Source organism: Arvicola amphibius, chromosome 10 (genome assembly GCF_903992535.2).
Source record: "Arvicola amphibius chromosome 10, mArvAmp1.2, whole genome shotgun sequence".
Classification (NCBI taxonomy): Eukaryota; Metazoa; Chordata; class Mammalia; order Rodentia; family Cricetidae; genus Arvicola; species Arvicola amphibius.
Genome location: NC_052056.1, coordinates 22,806,469 through 22,822,458, shown reverse-complemented (window position 1 = coordinate 22,822,458; position 15,990 = coordinate 22,806,469). Strand labels below are relative to the sequence as shown.

Sequence of the window (15,990 nt, the reverse complement as noted above, 5' to 3'; positions counted from 1 at the left end):
AACTTTAAATATTAAGTTTAATTTCAGGCACTAAAAGACTGGTATAAAGTTTAAATAAACTTGAAATACCCGAGAAATGTTTGCATCATTGACTGCTATAAACCTTATCCTTTAACTTATGGCCAATCCTGAACAAAATAATTTGGTTGTTTATAAGCAGAGGAAACTTTCTATCATTCAGAAATATGCTTAATATAGTTGTTCCATCAGGCCAATATACTTTCTGAATCACGATGGCCTTTCAAATGACCCAAAAGACTTACATAATTCACCTGTAAACTGTCCTTGACTATTTGAGCCCCCATATCCAATGTCCAGAAGGTCACTGGCATTCCGCTGGTGGCTGCCTCTCAATACCTCAGCCTTCCGAGGGCCAGTGGACCCTTTCGAGGAGGCTGTTCCCGAAGAGCTGTGCCCACCTGGAGATGGAAAACTGGGCTTGCTGTAGGGTACCAAGGACTCCTCTGAAAAACAAAAAAGAAAGAAACAAATCATAAAAGACTAAATTGAACTGCAAAACAAGGGCCAAACCCAAATCCAAACCCAAACATTATTTTCCATTCTTGAGCAAAATTAAAACCATGAAGTTTAATCAGTCTCGAATATTAAAGGTATTTCCACATGCAGGCAACATTTCCTAACACAGACACTGAAAGGGATGGTATTACGAGATTAGGATAAGTACAGAGTAGTATTTTCAAGGTTTAAATTCATTGAAACAGAGTGTTGCTTAAAAGAGCTATTATTTTTACTAAACAAAAATAATGTCTAAGAATTATTTCTGGAGTTCAGTGAAGCTCAATTTAATTATTCCATTAAGACTGAGGAAACATGGTATTTGTTTTAGTTTAAATTATGGGAATATTGTCTCAATCAGTTTAGAACTAGAACTATATACTAGTGAATTAAATATGAATCTTAAATTTCTGTTTATTTCTTGAGCCAGAAATCCATTGTTTGAAAGGTTCTGTGCTTCATTAAAAGAGAAGCAAACATTAATTATAATGTATTAATGTTCTTTTGAGATATTGCCTTTCCAGAAATAAATTATGTGTTCCAATCAATATGTTAATGCTTAGAGCTCCTCTTCTCTTTATTCCAGTCATTTCTCATCTCCTATCCCTACCAACTCCACTATTTTTTCTTCTGGTTTTCTTGGTATATGTCATTATTTAGTGAATAAAACATCTGATTAAATTTACCACTTCATTCCTTAGCTACTTTTTAATTAAACGGGGCAGGTTGTATTGCTTTTACAGCTGGTAACTTTCCAAAATATTTAATTAAATCTCAATATTGTGATTGTCATTTTCTGGCCCTTTCACAAAAGAACTTTCTAAGACTTGAGCATCACATGGTGAAAAAATGTGATTATGGAAAATGCATGAGGCAACAACATACTTAGACAAGACCGAGTACAGATTGATAGAGAATAGATAAAGGGATGCTTTATAGAAGTGTGTGTCTGTGTGTTCATTTATAGTAGATACTAAACAAAAGTGTAAGTTCCCCCCCAATATACTTGTGTAATAGATTTACTTCCCCCCAAAAAAATCCAAGCAGGAATTATGGGGCTTATGTTGTCAGACTTCCAGGAATTTTTTTTCTTATAAATAAGAACTCTTCCAAATGTTTAACATTTAACATCATTTTGTCTGCTGGATAGCATATGAACTCAGTTCCATCTTTTCTAACCTTATGATACTGATTGGACATATACTTGCAGTTTTATGAGCTGAATTAATTCCCCCTTTTGAAAGATGTGAGCTTTTTTCAAACGAGTGGCTGCTTCAATCAAGTAGACTAAGTTGACAAGAAAGAAGAAATTCAGTGCTCTTAAAAACACTCAATATAGATGTTAAAGGATATCAACATCAAGCTATTTTCTGAGCATTGCTGATGAAACCTGGAGGTTTGTAAGATCGAAGAGCTTATACAGGGTTAACTTGTGGACTAGGCCACAGTGAATGTTTGCTGTTAAGCTCTGTCAAAGAAGGCCAGTTTGGACAGATTTAAGACAAATGTGCTCCAGATGCCATTAATGATTGTCATTCCTAAAATACCTAGTAGGAAACAAACACGTGATAGCAGTCCCACTTTCCTGGGACTGTGTGGCACACACCTGATCTAACCCCTTGTTTGTGTGGGGCTTTCCGTGTATCTTCTTGGCGGTCAGTAGAGTTTATCCAATCCTGGGTTGGACGCTGCCACTCTAGGGTGGTTTTAGCTGGACAATCCAATGAGCTCTTTGTGTCTTCTAAGTCGGCCGCTTGTTGTCTCTCTAGAGAGCTTCCTTTTCTCTCTGTTGAATTTTCCACGTTACCAGAATGCTGGCTCAGGCCTATCTGCTGTCTTAAACCCTGACTTGGTGGGGGATCTGGTGGTGGGGGAAGATCTAAAAATGTTGAATAATGTTTAGAATGAACTATGATTTAATGAAAAATACAAATTTAACTTCAAGTTGAAAAATTGAAAAAAAATCAAAAAACGACAACAGAAAGGAAAAACCCCTTGCCCTTTCACAAGCATCACCCATGCAGAAGGAATTTATTGAAAAGAAGAATCAATCAATGGCATTCAAAATGCATGCTATTACTTTGTCTTCTATCTTCTTGCCATAGCATTTCTGAGCTAAAAATCGATTGTTTTATCCATCTGTTCAACAGGGAATATATATTCGGCAGCATGCTATGGGCCAACACTCAAGGTAAAGGACAATTGGTTTAAATTCAGTCTCTCTCTCTCTCTTCAAGATAGAAATACAATGAGGGAAAAAAATCACTATAGATCCTAGCAGCTGTACTAGTAAAAGTCCCTGAGAACAAAAGCTCTATAAATAATCTCCACAGGAAAGATCATGCTCCAGACATTAGGGACTAGAGTCCAAAGCATATGCGGGTTAGGAGTGTTTTTGCGCAAGTGCATACCACATTGAGCAACAGCCAAATGGTTAAGCTAACTGTATTAAATTCAATTAACATTCTGCCTGACAACTGATCCTACTTGTTCGTTTCATGAGTTAGCTAATGAGTTACAACTAATATACTATAATCGCCCCTTGTATTAATTTTCATAAGTAATAACCGATGTTCAGAGCACCGATTGAATATGCTAAATGGTGACTAGTGTAGACAATGTATTGTGGAAATTAGAGATGGAGGGGAAGAGATAAGATTTTGAAAGAACTTTTTAGAAGAGTCTGGACATACCCAGCGTGGTTTGACTGTAGTATGAAAGAGCTTTTAAAATAAAACTTTGGAAATGAAGAAAACCTAAACGTTGAATGTGAACTAATTTTTCATTTTCCTTTGCTAGCTCTTTAGATTTTTATCTTTATATTTTGAATGTCTTTGATTATGAAGTTACATTTCCCTTTATATCTTTCTAATATTGTTTCTAAAATGACACGATTAAGGACTTGGAAATCTTCTAAACATTCATTTGTATCAGGATCATTTAAGTTTCCTTTCAAGCTATTGTAAACTTCTTGGCTCACCCTAAAATGGGGGAATTATGTCGCTTATATATAAAACTTATGTATCATGCAATATACATTTATTAAATAAATAATGATGTTCCATTTAATGTGGGAGATTATTTTTCATTCCTTTTTTTAATACATTTTTTTGTTTCTTATGATACTAATGAAAGCAGAAAGGCAAAGCCAAATTTATACACTATAAGTCAGCTCTCTTAAGAAGAGAGTGTCCACTTTAAGGCCTTATTGAAAAACTTTATTCTCTGTTTTATGAGCAAAGCATTAGTATCATCCATTGGAAAGACACTGATGTTTTGTTGAGCATTTGTCATTGAGGTTCCAAGTTGAAGTAGCATTCTCAGCTCTCACGCATGTCTTCATGTCAGATTACAACTACTAACCGTTGATGAGAAAGGGCTGCTGTCTGGCAGGATAGGATTGCATTTGGAACATTTCTTCCAAAATGAAGAGCTAATGCAATAATGCGTTATCTGTTTGCATGATAATCTAATGAGTTTGGTGTTTCCTTTACATTCAATACTGGCTTCCTTTGCTGTGTGTTATTATGGATGCAAATTAATTATTTCATTTGAGTTATTGGGCTTAGTCTGTCAGGGAGGGGAAAGGATTATATTGGTTTCTAAAATACCATATCTTGTCATTGATTTTTATTCTCCATCTGAGCTGTTTAATTTCTAAAATGGCCAAAATGGCATTTGCTTATGGCAGCTGAAATTCTGATGCCTATATAATTTGACTTGAAATTATATAGCTTTGTAATTATATAATATCCTTGGAGACTTCATCTTCTAAGAATAAGGGACATTGCATGCACATTGAAATAAACTGGAAAGAGATGGAATTATAGATGATTGTGGAAAATAAAGGTATATATTACAATACATTTACTTAAATTAAATTCATTATTCAATTCTTAGTGGAATTATTTCAAGTAAGTCAATTCACTAGAGTATCTCACTGGCCTACTGTGGGTTAGCTATTGTTCAGCAATGACAGTCCAATGACAGAGGTACCTTATTATTCCCACTTATTTTTCAGGTAAATGGATTGGGATGGAGCACAAAGAAATCAAGCATCTCCAGCCTTTGTCTTTCTTTTCGTAAGGTCCAATTCATGAAATTGTGTTCCCAGGGTCCAGCTCTACTCAGGAGTTTAGGAAGTACTTCCGCACAGCTTTGCGTCATCCCACGAAGACATACGTTTCTAGGACAGTGTTTCCCCCCTTAGTCTGCTACAGTTCCATTCTTCTCACTCCCCAAATTGGGAAAGTCTTTGAATCCCTTTCTGTTAAAAAGGGTGGTGGCCTATATTACTTTATGTCTATAAATCCCACTAGTTCCATCTCCAGTATCTTGCCTTTCTTATTGATTTCACTGATCTCATCTTGGCATGAACCACCCTTAGTTATTGCTTCTAAGATCTCCAACTATCTCTATTTTTACACTTTTGGGCACTTAATTCTTTGTTACAAAATTGATACTTTTAAATTAAGATATATATTATATTTTAATGCTAATACATAAGATTATGACACCATCATACCTTAAAGATATAAACATGCATTTTTCAGAACACACACATACACACATATAGTCTTCTAGGAATTTCCCATTCAAAATACTGTAAAAGTCCAAGACAGTTCCTCAGTATACAGGTCTTTAAGCATTGCTCCTTCCATGCATGCCTGGCATCATATTCTTTATTATTTTCTCCAGTCATATTGCTCACCTTCCTTTTAAAAAAAAGCACCAAATATGCACTAGGATTTCAACTGCTATATCAACCTCTAAGATGACCTTTCCTTGGAAATAAGCATTGTTCTTTCCCTCACATTATTCCTGTCTTTTCTCATATGTCAAGCTGTTGAGGCTTTCCCTGAAAACTCGCTTTATCAAAATATTTCCTCCTAAATACTTTACAATTTTCTGTTGTTTCTTTCTCCAGGGCAAGAGTCACAATTTGCATACATTACATATTTATATTGGTGTGAACCTCTGTTTGTGTTTTTACTAGATATAAATGCAGGAGATTAAGGAATCATAGCTAAAATATATGCTCACTTTATGTTTAACTGGAGGGACCAATGAGCTCATAAAATTGCAGAAAGCTAATTTGTGGCAGATCTAGGGAGGAATTTTTTCTATGAATTAATGACTAGGGGAAAGACAGAACAGTTTAAGAGAAAATAATTTCAGAAAAGCACATTGATGGGGAACCTAACATCTACTGGTCAGGATATTTTCTTATACGGACAGAGACCTATACTGAACAAGCCCAGCATAGAAGAGACATTCCACAAGAAAAACAAACATGTCCATAACTGTGTATGGGTTTTTACATAGCCTTTGGGACAGAAACTAACATTTCTTATTATACCAAATTCCTCTCACTGGACACAGAAAAAACCACTTCCTTTCCTTAGAAGGTGATTTGACACGAGGAGACAGCAATCTTGACAATGATATATGAGAAGTGGGGTGTGCCGCTTGCTAGAGGACATTCTACTATCAAAAACAATCAGTCATTCTAGCTTCAGAGTCCACAAAGTCCAACTCTAAAATTGTTGTTACTGGTGGCTGGACAGATGGGGGAGTGGGTAACATACTTGCCCTACATGAAGACCTGATTTCAATCCTCCAGCACTCACATAGAAAAAGAAAAAGTGGGTGCTACACTATGCTTTCTGTGCCTCTGGGCTTCCTGTCCTACTGGGTTTCCTGTGCCTCTGTGCTGCCAGTGTTTTTGGGTTCCCTGTGCTACCGGGCTCCCAGTTTTCCTGGGCTCCAAGTGCTGCTGAGCTCCCAGTGCTGATGGGCTCCCAATACTTGGGAGGACCAGGAAAGCATATCTTTGGAGCTTGCAAGCCAACTTGTATGAACAATGGTTGAGCTCCAGAAACAGAGAAACACCCTATCTCTAAAACAAGCAAACAAATAGTTGTTTAAGAAAACACCTATCATTAGCTGCTGGTTTAAACATGAGGCAAGCTCACACACAAGTACATGTGCACCCCTCAACAAATACACGTGAACATAAATACCTACAGACAGACACACACACATACACACATACACACATACACATTCAACACACTCAGTGATTATCCCAATATTTCCAAATCCTAATGCCTGTTTAACTGGTAAAAAAAAAAGTCACCTGACCTTGAAAGATGATTGGTCAATGAGAATAAGACTGTTATTGTGCTAAGATGCTGAGGTTAAATATTAAAGAAAATAGCCAACAATAATTACCCTAACTAATATGTTCATAAGGATTATAAAAATCTATAATTCAAAAGTTTCAATGTAAAATGCTTATAGAGTAAATGCTGCTAAGCAATGACCTTCTGCAACAGAATGATTTTATCAAGAATACATATTAATTTGGGTGTTTAAAATGAGCATATCAGTGAGAGAAGTTCATATGTTGAGAGAATGAGATCAACACTACAATTTACTTAAAGTGATCAATTAATCCTCTGAGCATCTGAAGCAGAAAGAGGATTGTAAACATTTTTTGTGTGCACATTATGGGTTAGCGAATTCCCCACCTGTGAATACACCTGTATCCTTAACTTCCATATTCCATGAAAACACTTCCCAAAAAACAAAGAGGGGCAATGAAATGAAAGTGCTTGGTGTTTTGAATTTTAGCATGATGAGATTAAAAAAAATACAGTGATGGCTGCTGGCTTCTTCTCCAACAAAAATGAAGACCACAACCATCATTATTCTTTTCTGGCTAAAGTTTAACTCCACACTTGTAAGTACGATGCCCACTTACTTTGTAGCTTCTCTAAACAAAGATACAAAAATACCAATAAGTGGGTTCTACCTCAGACAATTATTACATCAGAACCAGACGGTCATATTTTAGAATTTCTGCAAGTGGTTTTAGCCTTCAGTTAGCAAGGTACATGCTTTTCATACTTAGTAAAATGATCTCATGATAAAATTTAGGAGCATATAAGGTGATGTTTCTAAGAAGAAAACAGAAATCTATCTTTGCATCTAAGGTTCCAGTAAATATTACAAACGTTTTAAGTAACAAGGTCTTAGAATGAAAGTTTAGGATGAATATATAAGAAGATATGAGAACTGTGCTGAAAATATTATAACTAAGAACACTCAGTAGACATACTAAAACAATAATTATTGAGCTCGTATGTCTTCCAAAACTTAGCAGTATCTAATGAAATGCTCAAGTATTACTCTGTGCAAATAAAATTATTTAAATAAAACATCATTGTTCAAATTCAATCAACAATTCATTGATAAAGTTGGATTGAAAATAATTTGCACTAATAGTTTTTGAGAACTGGTTTCTTATTGCCCAGGTTCTCCTCTAGCTTGAACTTTGTATATTGCTCTCTCACCCTCCCAGTCCTGGAATTATCTGTATGTGCCTGTTTATGTATGGTTGGTTAACCAATCTCAGGCTTCAATTTTATGCTATGCAAGCATTCTACAGACTGAGCCACACCAGTCATATTTTAAATTTTTTTGTAGGTACATTCACTCAACAAGCAGTAAATTTAGAACATAAAACCTATGTTCCACAAAGTCGACGTATTTACTGTTTTAACATTAAAAAAAACAATATTGAGCCTTTCTGGGTGGAATCATTATGCCTCTAAAATTCATATATTGAAGTTAATTCTATTATTTATTGGTATGATATTAGGAACTGAGACCTTTGTGAGGCCATTAGATCAAGGTTCAGGGCCCTTATCAAAACCAGAGAGAGTCCTTCTTTCATGTGAGGTCACAATGAGGAGACACCATCTACATCCATAAAGGAATCTCTCAACTGACACCCACAGTTGGATATTCTAGATTTTACAACTGAGAAACAAATTTCTTTTTCCATCTTTTTTGCTGTTTCTAAGATTGTGAGCACATATTGAAGATCCTGCAACAAAGCAAGTTTTCATATCCATTGCCTATGGCTGCCTTCTAGTTCTGAAATTCAGAAACCTGAAACCTAATAAATCACTTCACAGACTGATCTGAAGAAAAACGAGCCCCAGTGAGACTAATGTGCAATTGTAGATGTCCTGATACAATGACAAGAGCACATGCTGCAGACAGGTTCCTTCCTACACTTCAAATGAGATGTTGAATATTTTCAGAAGAGATGAAAGCTTGGAACGTTGCATTCTAGATCTTTCTTAACAGTAATAGTAATAATAAAAGATTCCACATGAATGTAAAAGATTCTGTTTTACTTAAACACGGCATGTTGCCAAATGAGTATTGAGGCAATGCCTAAGCTACAATAACTACTTTACTGAAATTTAATGGTAACACCAAGCACATGTCTTCATACGGAGATAAAAGTTAAGACAAGACACCTACCATCTGGCATCCCTTCCCTCCGATGAGGTAACACTGGCTGCGTGTCCATCCTCCCTCCCTTGTGTTTTTTGGTGGGCCGAGGCCGCTGGCTTTGATTCAGGGCAGCGCTGGTGTTACTGTCGGTAGAAAACGGGCTGGTGGGCCGTGGCCTTTGAGAGGAGGAAAAGGCTTTTCCTGAAACGAAAACCAAGGGAGTGGACATGGAGAGCGTCCCTATAACACTCTAGTTTTTGTTTTGCCTTGTGTCTCTGCTCTTACTAGACTACCTACTACTAGTGAATGCACCTACAGATGTTGTTCAAAGACGCAAAACCCATCTCCTTATCTCCTCCTCCTGCTTAGAATTCATCCATTTTTAAATATGCTAAGAACACTCTACTCGATGAAAACACATTTCAAACAAAGGAACCTGAAATAAGTGCACCAACCAAAAGCTTCCCATTGCTTGATCATAGTTTTATAGGATCTCAGCAATCTTCGTAAGACTTTCATAAATCTGGGCCAGTGCACACCACATTTATTTCTCAACTTAAGATAGTGGATTTTTAAAAAATGAATTGTCTACTGTTTTATTTGAATTAGTCATGCTTTACTCAGAATCATTACATTGTCTGAGAATTACATTTGAAGTTGTATGTGAAGGGTCTGCTGAGATGCATATGGAACCTTACCACTTAGAGTCCATCCACAATGAATTCTAGCTCTTTTAGCAGGATGAAATAAGATCAGTGTAGAAGCTAGCAGGTGTCTATCCAAAATGTCATAGGTGTATTCTGCACATATTATAATATCTGAATAGACCCTATACTTTAATTTTCTAAATGAATTGCTCCATTTTTGTGATAATTTAAAATATATGAATAAAAAATTTTCCAGAACAAAGGTCAGCTAATACATTTTCTAGAGTGAATTATTTTAGTACTAAGTTTATTGGGTAAGAGAGGAGTAGTTTATGTGCACATATTTATTCTCTTGTGCATATTTTCACGTTATACAAAATTATCATATGTAGTTGCACTGTCCTAAGTCATTGTGACCTGATATTGCCTAATGCTTTATTAGCGATTAGCATACATGCTGCTAGTGCACTTATGCCTTCTAATTTATTAGCTCCCTTGCACCTTCTCCCTTCTCTACCTATAGCAAATGCCATAAGAAAGCACTCAGGGAACATAAAGATTCTGACTTATGTCTTATGAAGCAAGAAAATTCAAATAACAGTTATATTGCAACATATTTTAGCATTTGGATGCTATATAAAAATAAACCTTGCAATGCCTGAAAAATTCTTCCATTTTGTTTGAAGAATGCTTAATGCACACTTGAAAGAAATATTGATGGTAAAACTTAAAGACAATGTACAAGACATAATTTTATGGCCAGAGAGTGTAGCAAAGGTTCAAAGTAATTTTTCTTTACCATTTGAGCACCATTAAATTTAAGAGTGCATTTGATATTTCATAAGTTTATTTTGTTTAGGGAGCATAGTAAAAGCACATATCATATTCCTATTATATGCAGCAAGAAGTACATAAACAAATATAAGGGCTGTTGTCAAAATATCCATGTTTACAAATTATTGACAAATTACCAGAGTTAATCTTGCATATCTCTTTCCCGCTGTGGCATGAAATATAAATAACAATTATATAATTTGACTTCGATGTTATTATTTACTGCTCTTGGTAATCAAAATGAATTTACTTAAAGAGCAATACACATATAGATATTATCTTATCGATCTCACAAATGCATTTGGTATATCTTTAGTTAGCATCCTTTAAAACAAGTAGTAAATTATTGTATTAAAATCTTAGTCAAACCAATAGGACCATCAGCCAAATGAAGTGTTAGACAGCAATCTTAGACCCACTCACCCCATGCTGGGGAAGCCTTCCCAGACAGTGCCTCTGCAGAAAGAAATGGGGCAAGGCACCATAGTGGAGATAAAAGCTGAATAATTTTAATCACCAGTTCAGTATTGATTTTGTGAAGGGTTTGCAATGTGTGAATTACTGAAGGTTTAATGACAATATTAGTTGTGCCTTTGTTGTAATATAAAAAGAAAGCACAGTGCAATTAACCAGTAGAACCATGAAGAGAAAGGATGGAAGAGATGCAACATAGTGAGTAGGAACATATTTTTGACTCTTCAGTATTAGCATCAAAAGAGGATTCTGGTAACATAGCATCCATCCAGCTGTGTTCATGCATATTTTAAAAAGCCTGTAGTTAGATTCACCAAGAAGAAAGAATAGAAGAAAAGGTCAGTGTCTAGAGGACAGGATACTCTCATGCAAAGAGTGTTGACTCGAAGTCTACCAACCTGTTCTTGTAAGACTGGTTCCATTCAGTCTAAAACCAGCTTTATCTGCTGCTGCCACCAATGCTTGTGCAAAGCTGCCGCTGGCAAAGATGGAGCCATCTGAGGAGCTACCTACACTAGATCTATGACTAGAAAAGTTACGATCCTCATCAGATGCAGAGCCCCATCCATTTACCATTGAACCTAAAAACAAATGTAGTGGTCCAGTGAGTTGTATAGATCGGATATTTGATCTGCTGTAACACAGTGTATAATGAACAAGTTGGTTATTTCATTTCCTCACTGCTCCTTTAAAGTTCCATTGTGAGTACTTTATTAGCTGCCCCATTATCTATGTCTCTACCATTATTAGCACTAAGGAACTAAGGCCATTTCAAATCTGTATCTGCTTGTAGCCCACTGACAAAACACATTCAAACTGGTTCAATTCTTATATCGATTAAACTATCAGATGATTATTTCTCCATAACAACTGCTATGTATGTTTAACTTTCTATGTATCAAAAAAGAATAATCTGACTGAAGTAACCTAATAAAATGAAACAGAAGTGGGTTGAAAAAATTAGTGTAAATGTATTTTAAGGGAGTTCAGATGCCATCAACTATATGAAGAATTTAATATGAAAGTTACTCATAAAAATAATAAAAAGTCATATATAAAGTGTCGAAACAATATCAAATCAATATGGAACATTAAGAAAACCTATTTTTCTGAATTTCCAATTATGACAATGTTTGTTATATGTTCTTTAATTTTTAATTAGCTTAATAACTCCAGTTTTTCTCAATGCTAACAGTTCTTTTAAAATAATATCATGAACATTAATGTGTGTTTTTCTGTAAAATGAAACACAGTGTTGGTGGAAAACTTGCAACTTTATGTATCGATAATACAAAGTACTTTGAAGATATAAGTATCATTTTCTTAAGGAAACAAGTCAGCTTTCATTGCTTTCTTAAATAAAATCAGAATGGGAATTTAATGAACTATTTACTGTAATTAACACAGTAATTATTTAAGTTATATTATTAGTCCATCATACATAAACCACCAAGTAGTGCTTACCCTAGTATATTTTAAAAAGGGACACAAACATGTGTTTATAAAATCCATGGTAGACTTTCTAACTGTCACAAACAGATTTATAAGAAATGGGTAAAATCTAATATGGTAGTGTTTTTCTTTCTTTTTTTTTTCTCCCTCTTCTTAAGACAATAGGGTAGTTAAGAATTTGAAGTACTTGAAATGTTAAGGAAAGGATCAGTGACATAGCACATCCATTTGAAACAGAGAGAAAACAGAATTGCAAAGATGTTTGATGATCTGAAAAGATAAAATAGTGTTAGGTAGAAGAGAGTAAGACAGTTTGGACTCTAGTTCGCAAAAGCACACAGACATACTGTTTACATTACAAATAAATCCCCTGTGGCAGGCCACTGTAAGGAAGCTAAGATAACACTAGCATCCTCGCCTCCTGTGGAAGATTCATTTCTGGGCTAATGATCAATGTCAAGGACCAATAGACCACAATGAAAGAAGAAATGATGCAAAGGATGGTGTGGAGTAATGTCACAGGAGATAAGGAAAAAAAATCCAAGGCTATTCGGTGAGGAGTCACCACAGACTGTGGAACCACAGCTGAGAATAGACTTATGGAATCTGAAACCTCCTCATCTGTTCCTTCCAAAGGCTATTTTTATTGTTTTCAATATCAAAATAGTCATGGCCTTTTTCTCTCACTCACATTTCGTCTTTCAACTCTAGCTTGTTTTTTTGTGGTACCTCCTGTCTTCCTTATTGTCTACATTTTCTTTCTCAAGAACTTACCCACTTTGTTATCCCAATTTTAAGATCTCTAGACTACCAAAATCACATCCACATCCTTGCTAGGCTTCTCAGTCCCTGGGTCCTTAGAGTATGGAGTACACAGTTTCTCCTATGACTTCGGTACACTTCAGCATTGCTGCTACCTCTAGTATCCAGTGTGTCTGTCAATGAAATACTAGCCCTTAGTTGACGTGTTTCTGTTTCACCTTCAGGCTTGGATTAGAATCTGTCTCAGCCCCTTGGTTGCCTAAATACTATGCATAAAAAGAGTATATTTCTTCTATCCCTTGATTGTACTTGCTACATATACATTCACTAGGAAGAAGAGTTTTAGATATAAAAACTACCTGTTATTCATTCCTATATATGTTATACAGACATACTGAAGATCAGAAATGAAATAGACTGACATATTGAATAAAATGCATTTGGCACTTTTAGTCTTCACTATAAATTCTATAAACGAGTCTTTGTGATGTATAATATCTTTTGGTTTGTTTGTTTCTCAAGACAGGGCTTTTTTTTTATAGCCCTGATATCCTGGAACTCACTCTGTAAACCAGGTTGACCTGTAACTCAGATTTGTCAGCTTCTGACTCGCAAGTTCTAAAATTAAAGGCATATGCCACAATGGTCAGCAATTACCTTATTTTACTTGCAAAAGAATGTCTCTATAAGCATTCCTAGAAATTTCAGTAAATTTATTTGCTTTCTAAAGAAAATATAATAGTAGTGAATTATTGTTGATTATTTAGAGACATCGAGATGATGCAATTGTCTAAAATAGCAAAATAAAATGGTAACATATATGATTTTATTTATATAAGTGGATGCATATTATGTAATAAGATGCATATTATACATATATATATATATATATATATATATATGTTGGTTATGCTTTGCTACATTAAGATAGTGGTAATCTGAATTTGCTTCAAGTCACAATTTTATTTTTCAGTTTGACTCTTAGTCATACTCATACATATTAATACATTTAGTTTAACATTTTGTTTATTCAAATCTTTTCTCCAATATATGAAACCCAAATTACTTGTGTCTGTTGTGTTGGTGCCTGCTCTGTGGTTCTACAATCGGGTCTCAGATACTACAAAATGCAGAGGAGAAAGGCCCGTGTCAGAGCAGAGTCACTAGTGACATTCTGCACAGCCTCCTCATAGAAAGTCAGCTCTTTGTTTTCTTCCCAAAACACCCTGCTTTATTTCTTTACCATAGTGAATCCTTCATGTGAATGTCCATACCTCCCCAGTTTCCCCACAAAGTTCTTCCTTGGTGTATTAACTGCCCATTCTCTGGAAGAATGCGTAGACAGTGTTGCTTCCCATGGTTGAGGGCTCTCAGACAGCAGAGACACTTTAGTTGCTTTTCTGGTTTATTGACTTTTGTGTTTCAGAGCAAACCATCTGCATAGATGAGTTTAAAGTTGAAGAGATACACACCATGGACATGTCCCCTCATGAGGCCTTGAGAAGCCTGGCGACACAAAGTCTATGGAAGACAGTTGTTTGTTGTTGTTGCTCCTTGACAATGTAGAACAAGGAGCAAAAGGCATAGGAAAGTAAGATTTTTTCCATCACGGACATTTTTCTAGCAGACACTGCACTGGACCAGGGGTAAGCTCACTAATATGGACATGCATTATGGCAGCAGTTCAAACTGTTTGGACATATTTCATTACCATACTATACACTGTGTGTTCAAATTCTTTCAATGAAATGCTGAAAATATTTTTGTCAGGTGCTGGTTTTGACCCTCAGAGGCTACTGCTTTCTCTTATCCCTTAAACATTAAGGAAAACTCAAATATTTACTTAAATAATTTCAAAGGACAAAAGTATCTCTCTCTCTCTCTCTCTCTCTCTCTCTCTCTCTCTCTCTCTCTCTCTCTCTCTTGTGTGTGTGTGTGTGTGTGTGAGAGAGAGAGAGAGAGAGAGAGAGAGAGAGAGAGAGAGAGAGAGAGAGAGAGATGAGAGGAAAAGCATTAATTGATAGATTAAAGACCATGCCATTTTCTTAACTGTGTCTTTCATATCTCTGATCACAAGTGTGAAAATTAGAGAACACTAGGTAAAAACAACTTGGCTGGAGAGTATTTACAAATTGCAAGCAAGTCCCACTGCTCTGACACATTATAGTCACAAATATAATCAATACATATTTAAGCATTTAATGAAAAATGAATTTATGCCACAAACTCAAATTTATTGATGTTTACAGCTTCAATCTTTTCAAACACCTCAACTTAAAACCTCAGAAAGGCCAGGGAAAAAAACTGAAATTAATTCCAGCTGATGAAGAAGAATCTCACATAGGACATTAAGTTGCTTAAATGTTACTGAGCATAAAATGCCTTGACAAAGTGGCATCTTGCTGTGTCTCTATTACATCTTTAGCACTAAAATTAATTTATGATCAGTCATCAATTCATTTCCATGTCAATTTATGCTAAATCCTTCCTTGCTGACAAATGCTACCCTCGGATCCATTAAGCTGGAGTAAAGTCTGCGCTCTCTTATACGACCCTGCTAATTGTTGCATTACCATTTTTATGAGCTACAAAAACTTATGGCCACCCATTTTTTTTTTTGGCCAATATTTAATCCAGGAACTCTATTAGATAGCACGGCTTGTCTAACTACTTGCTAAGTCAAATCTTCTGCTATAATTGTCTTTGATCAAATCATTCCAAATATTGACCTTTTCTAGATGTAGAAAAAGATGCAAAATATGTGGAAAATGCTTCTGATACTCTAAAGATTTGGATATGTAACAAATATACCACTTCTTCGGCTTTGTGAAAGTTTGTGTGTTTGTATGTGTGTGTGTGTGTGTCTGTCTGTCTGAGTCTATGTGTACGTGTGTAACATGTAGGAAAACCGAAGGAAGTAATTAGAGAGCATTTTCCTTAGTTTGCATGACATCTGTTAACTTGTTTCAGTCAGATAAAAAATCATGCGTAT

General features: G+C 35.5%; 1 protein-coding gene across 1 annotated transcript in view; it reads right to left on the bottom strand.

Moving 5' to 3' along the window:
• Robo2 (roundabout guidance receptor 2) overlaps positions 1-15,990 on the bottom strand; it is a 527,951-nt gene that overhangs the window by 2,320 nt on the left and 509,641 nt on the right. The window contains exons 25-27 of the mRNA XM_038345104.1: positions 8,857-9,030; positions 2,123-2,395; positions 264-464 (exon numbers count right to left, since the gene is read on the bottom strand). Coding sequence (XP_038201032.1) covers positions 264-464; positions 2,123-2,395; positions 8,857-9,030 — 648 coding nt within the window. The remainder of the gene's footprint in view (positions 1-263; positions 465-2,122; positions 2,396-8,856; positions 9,031-15,990) is intronic.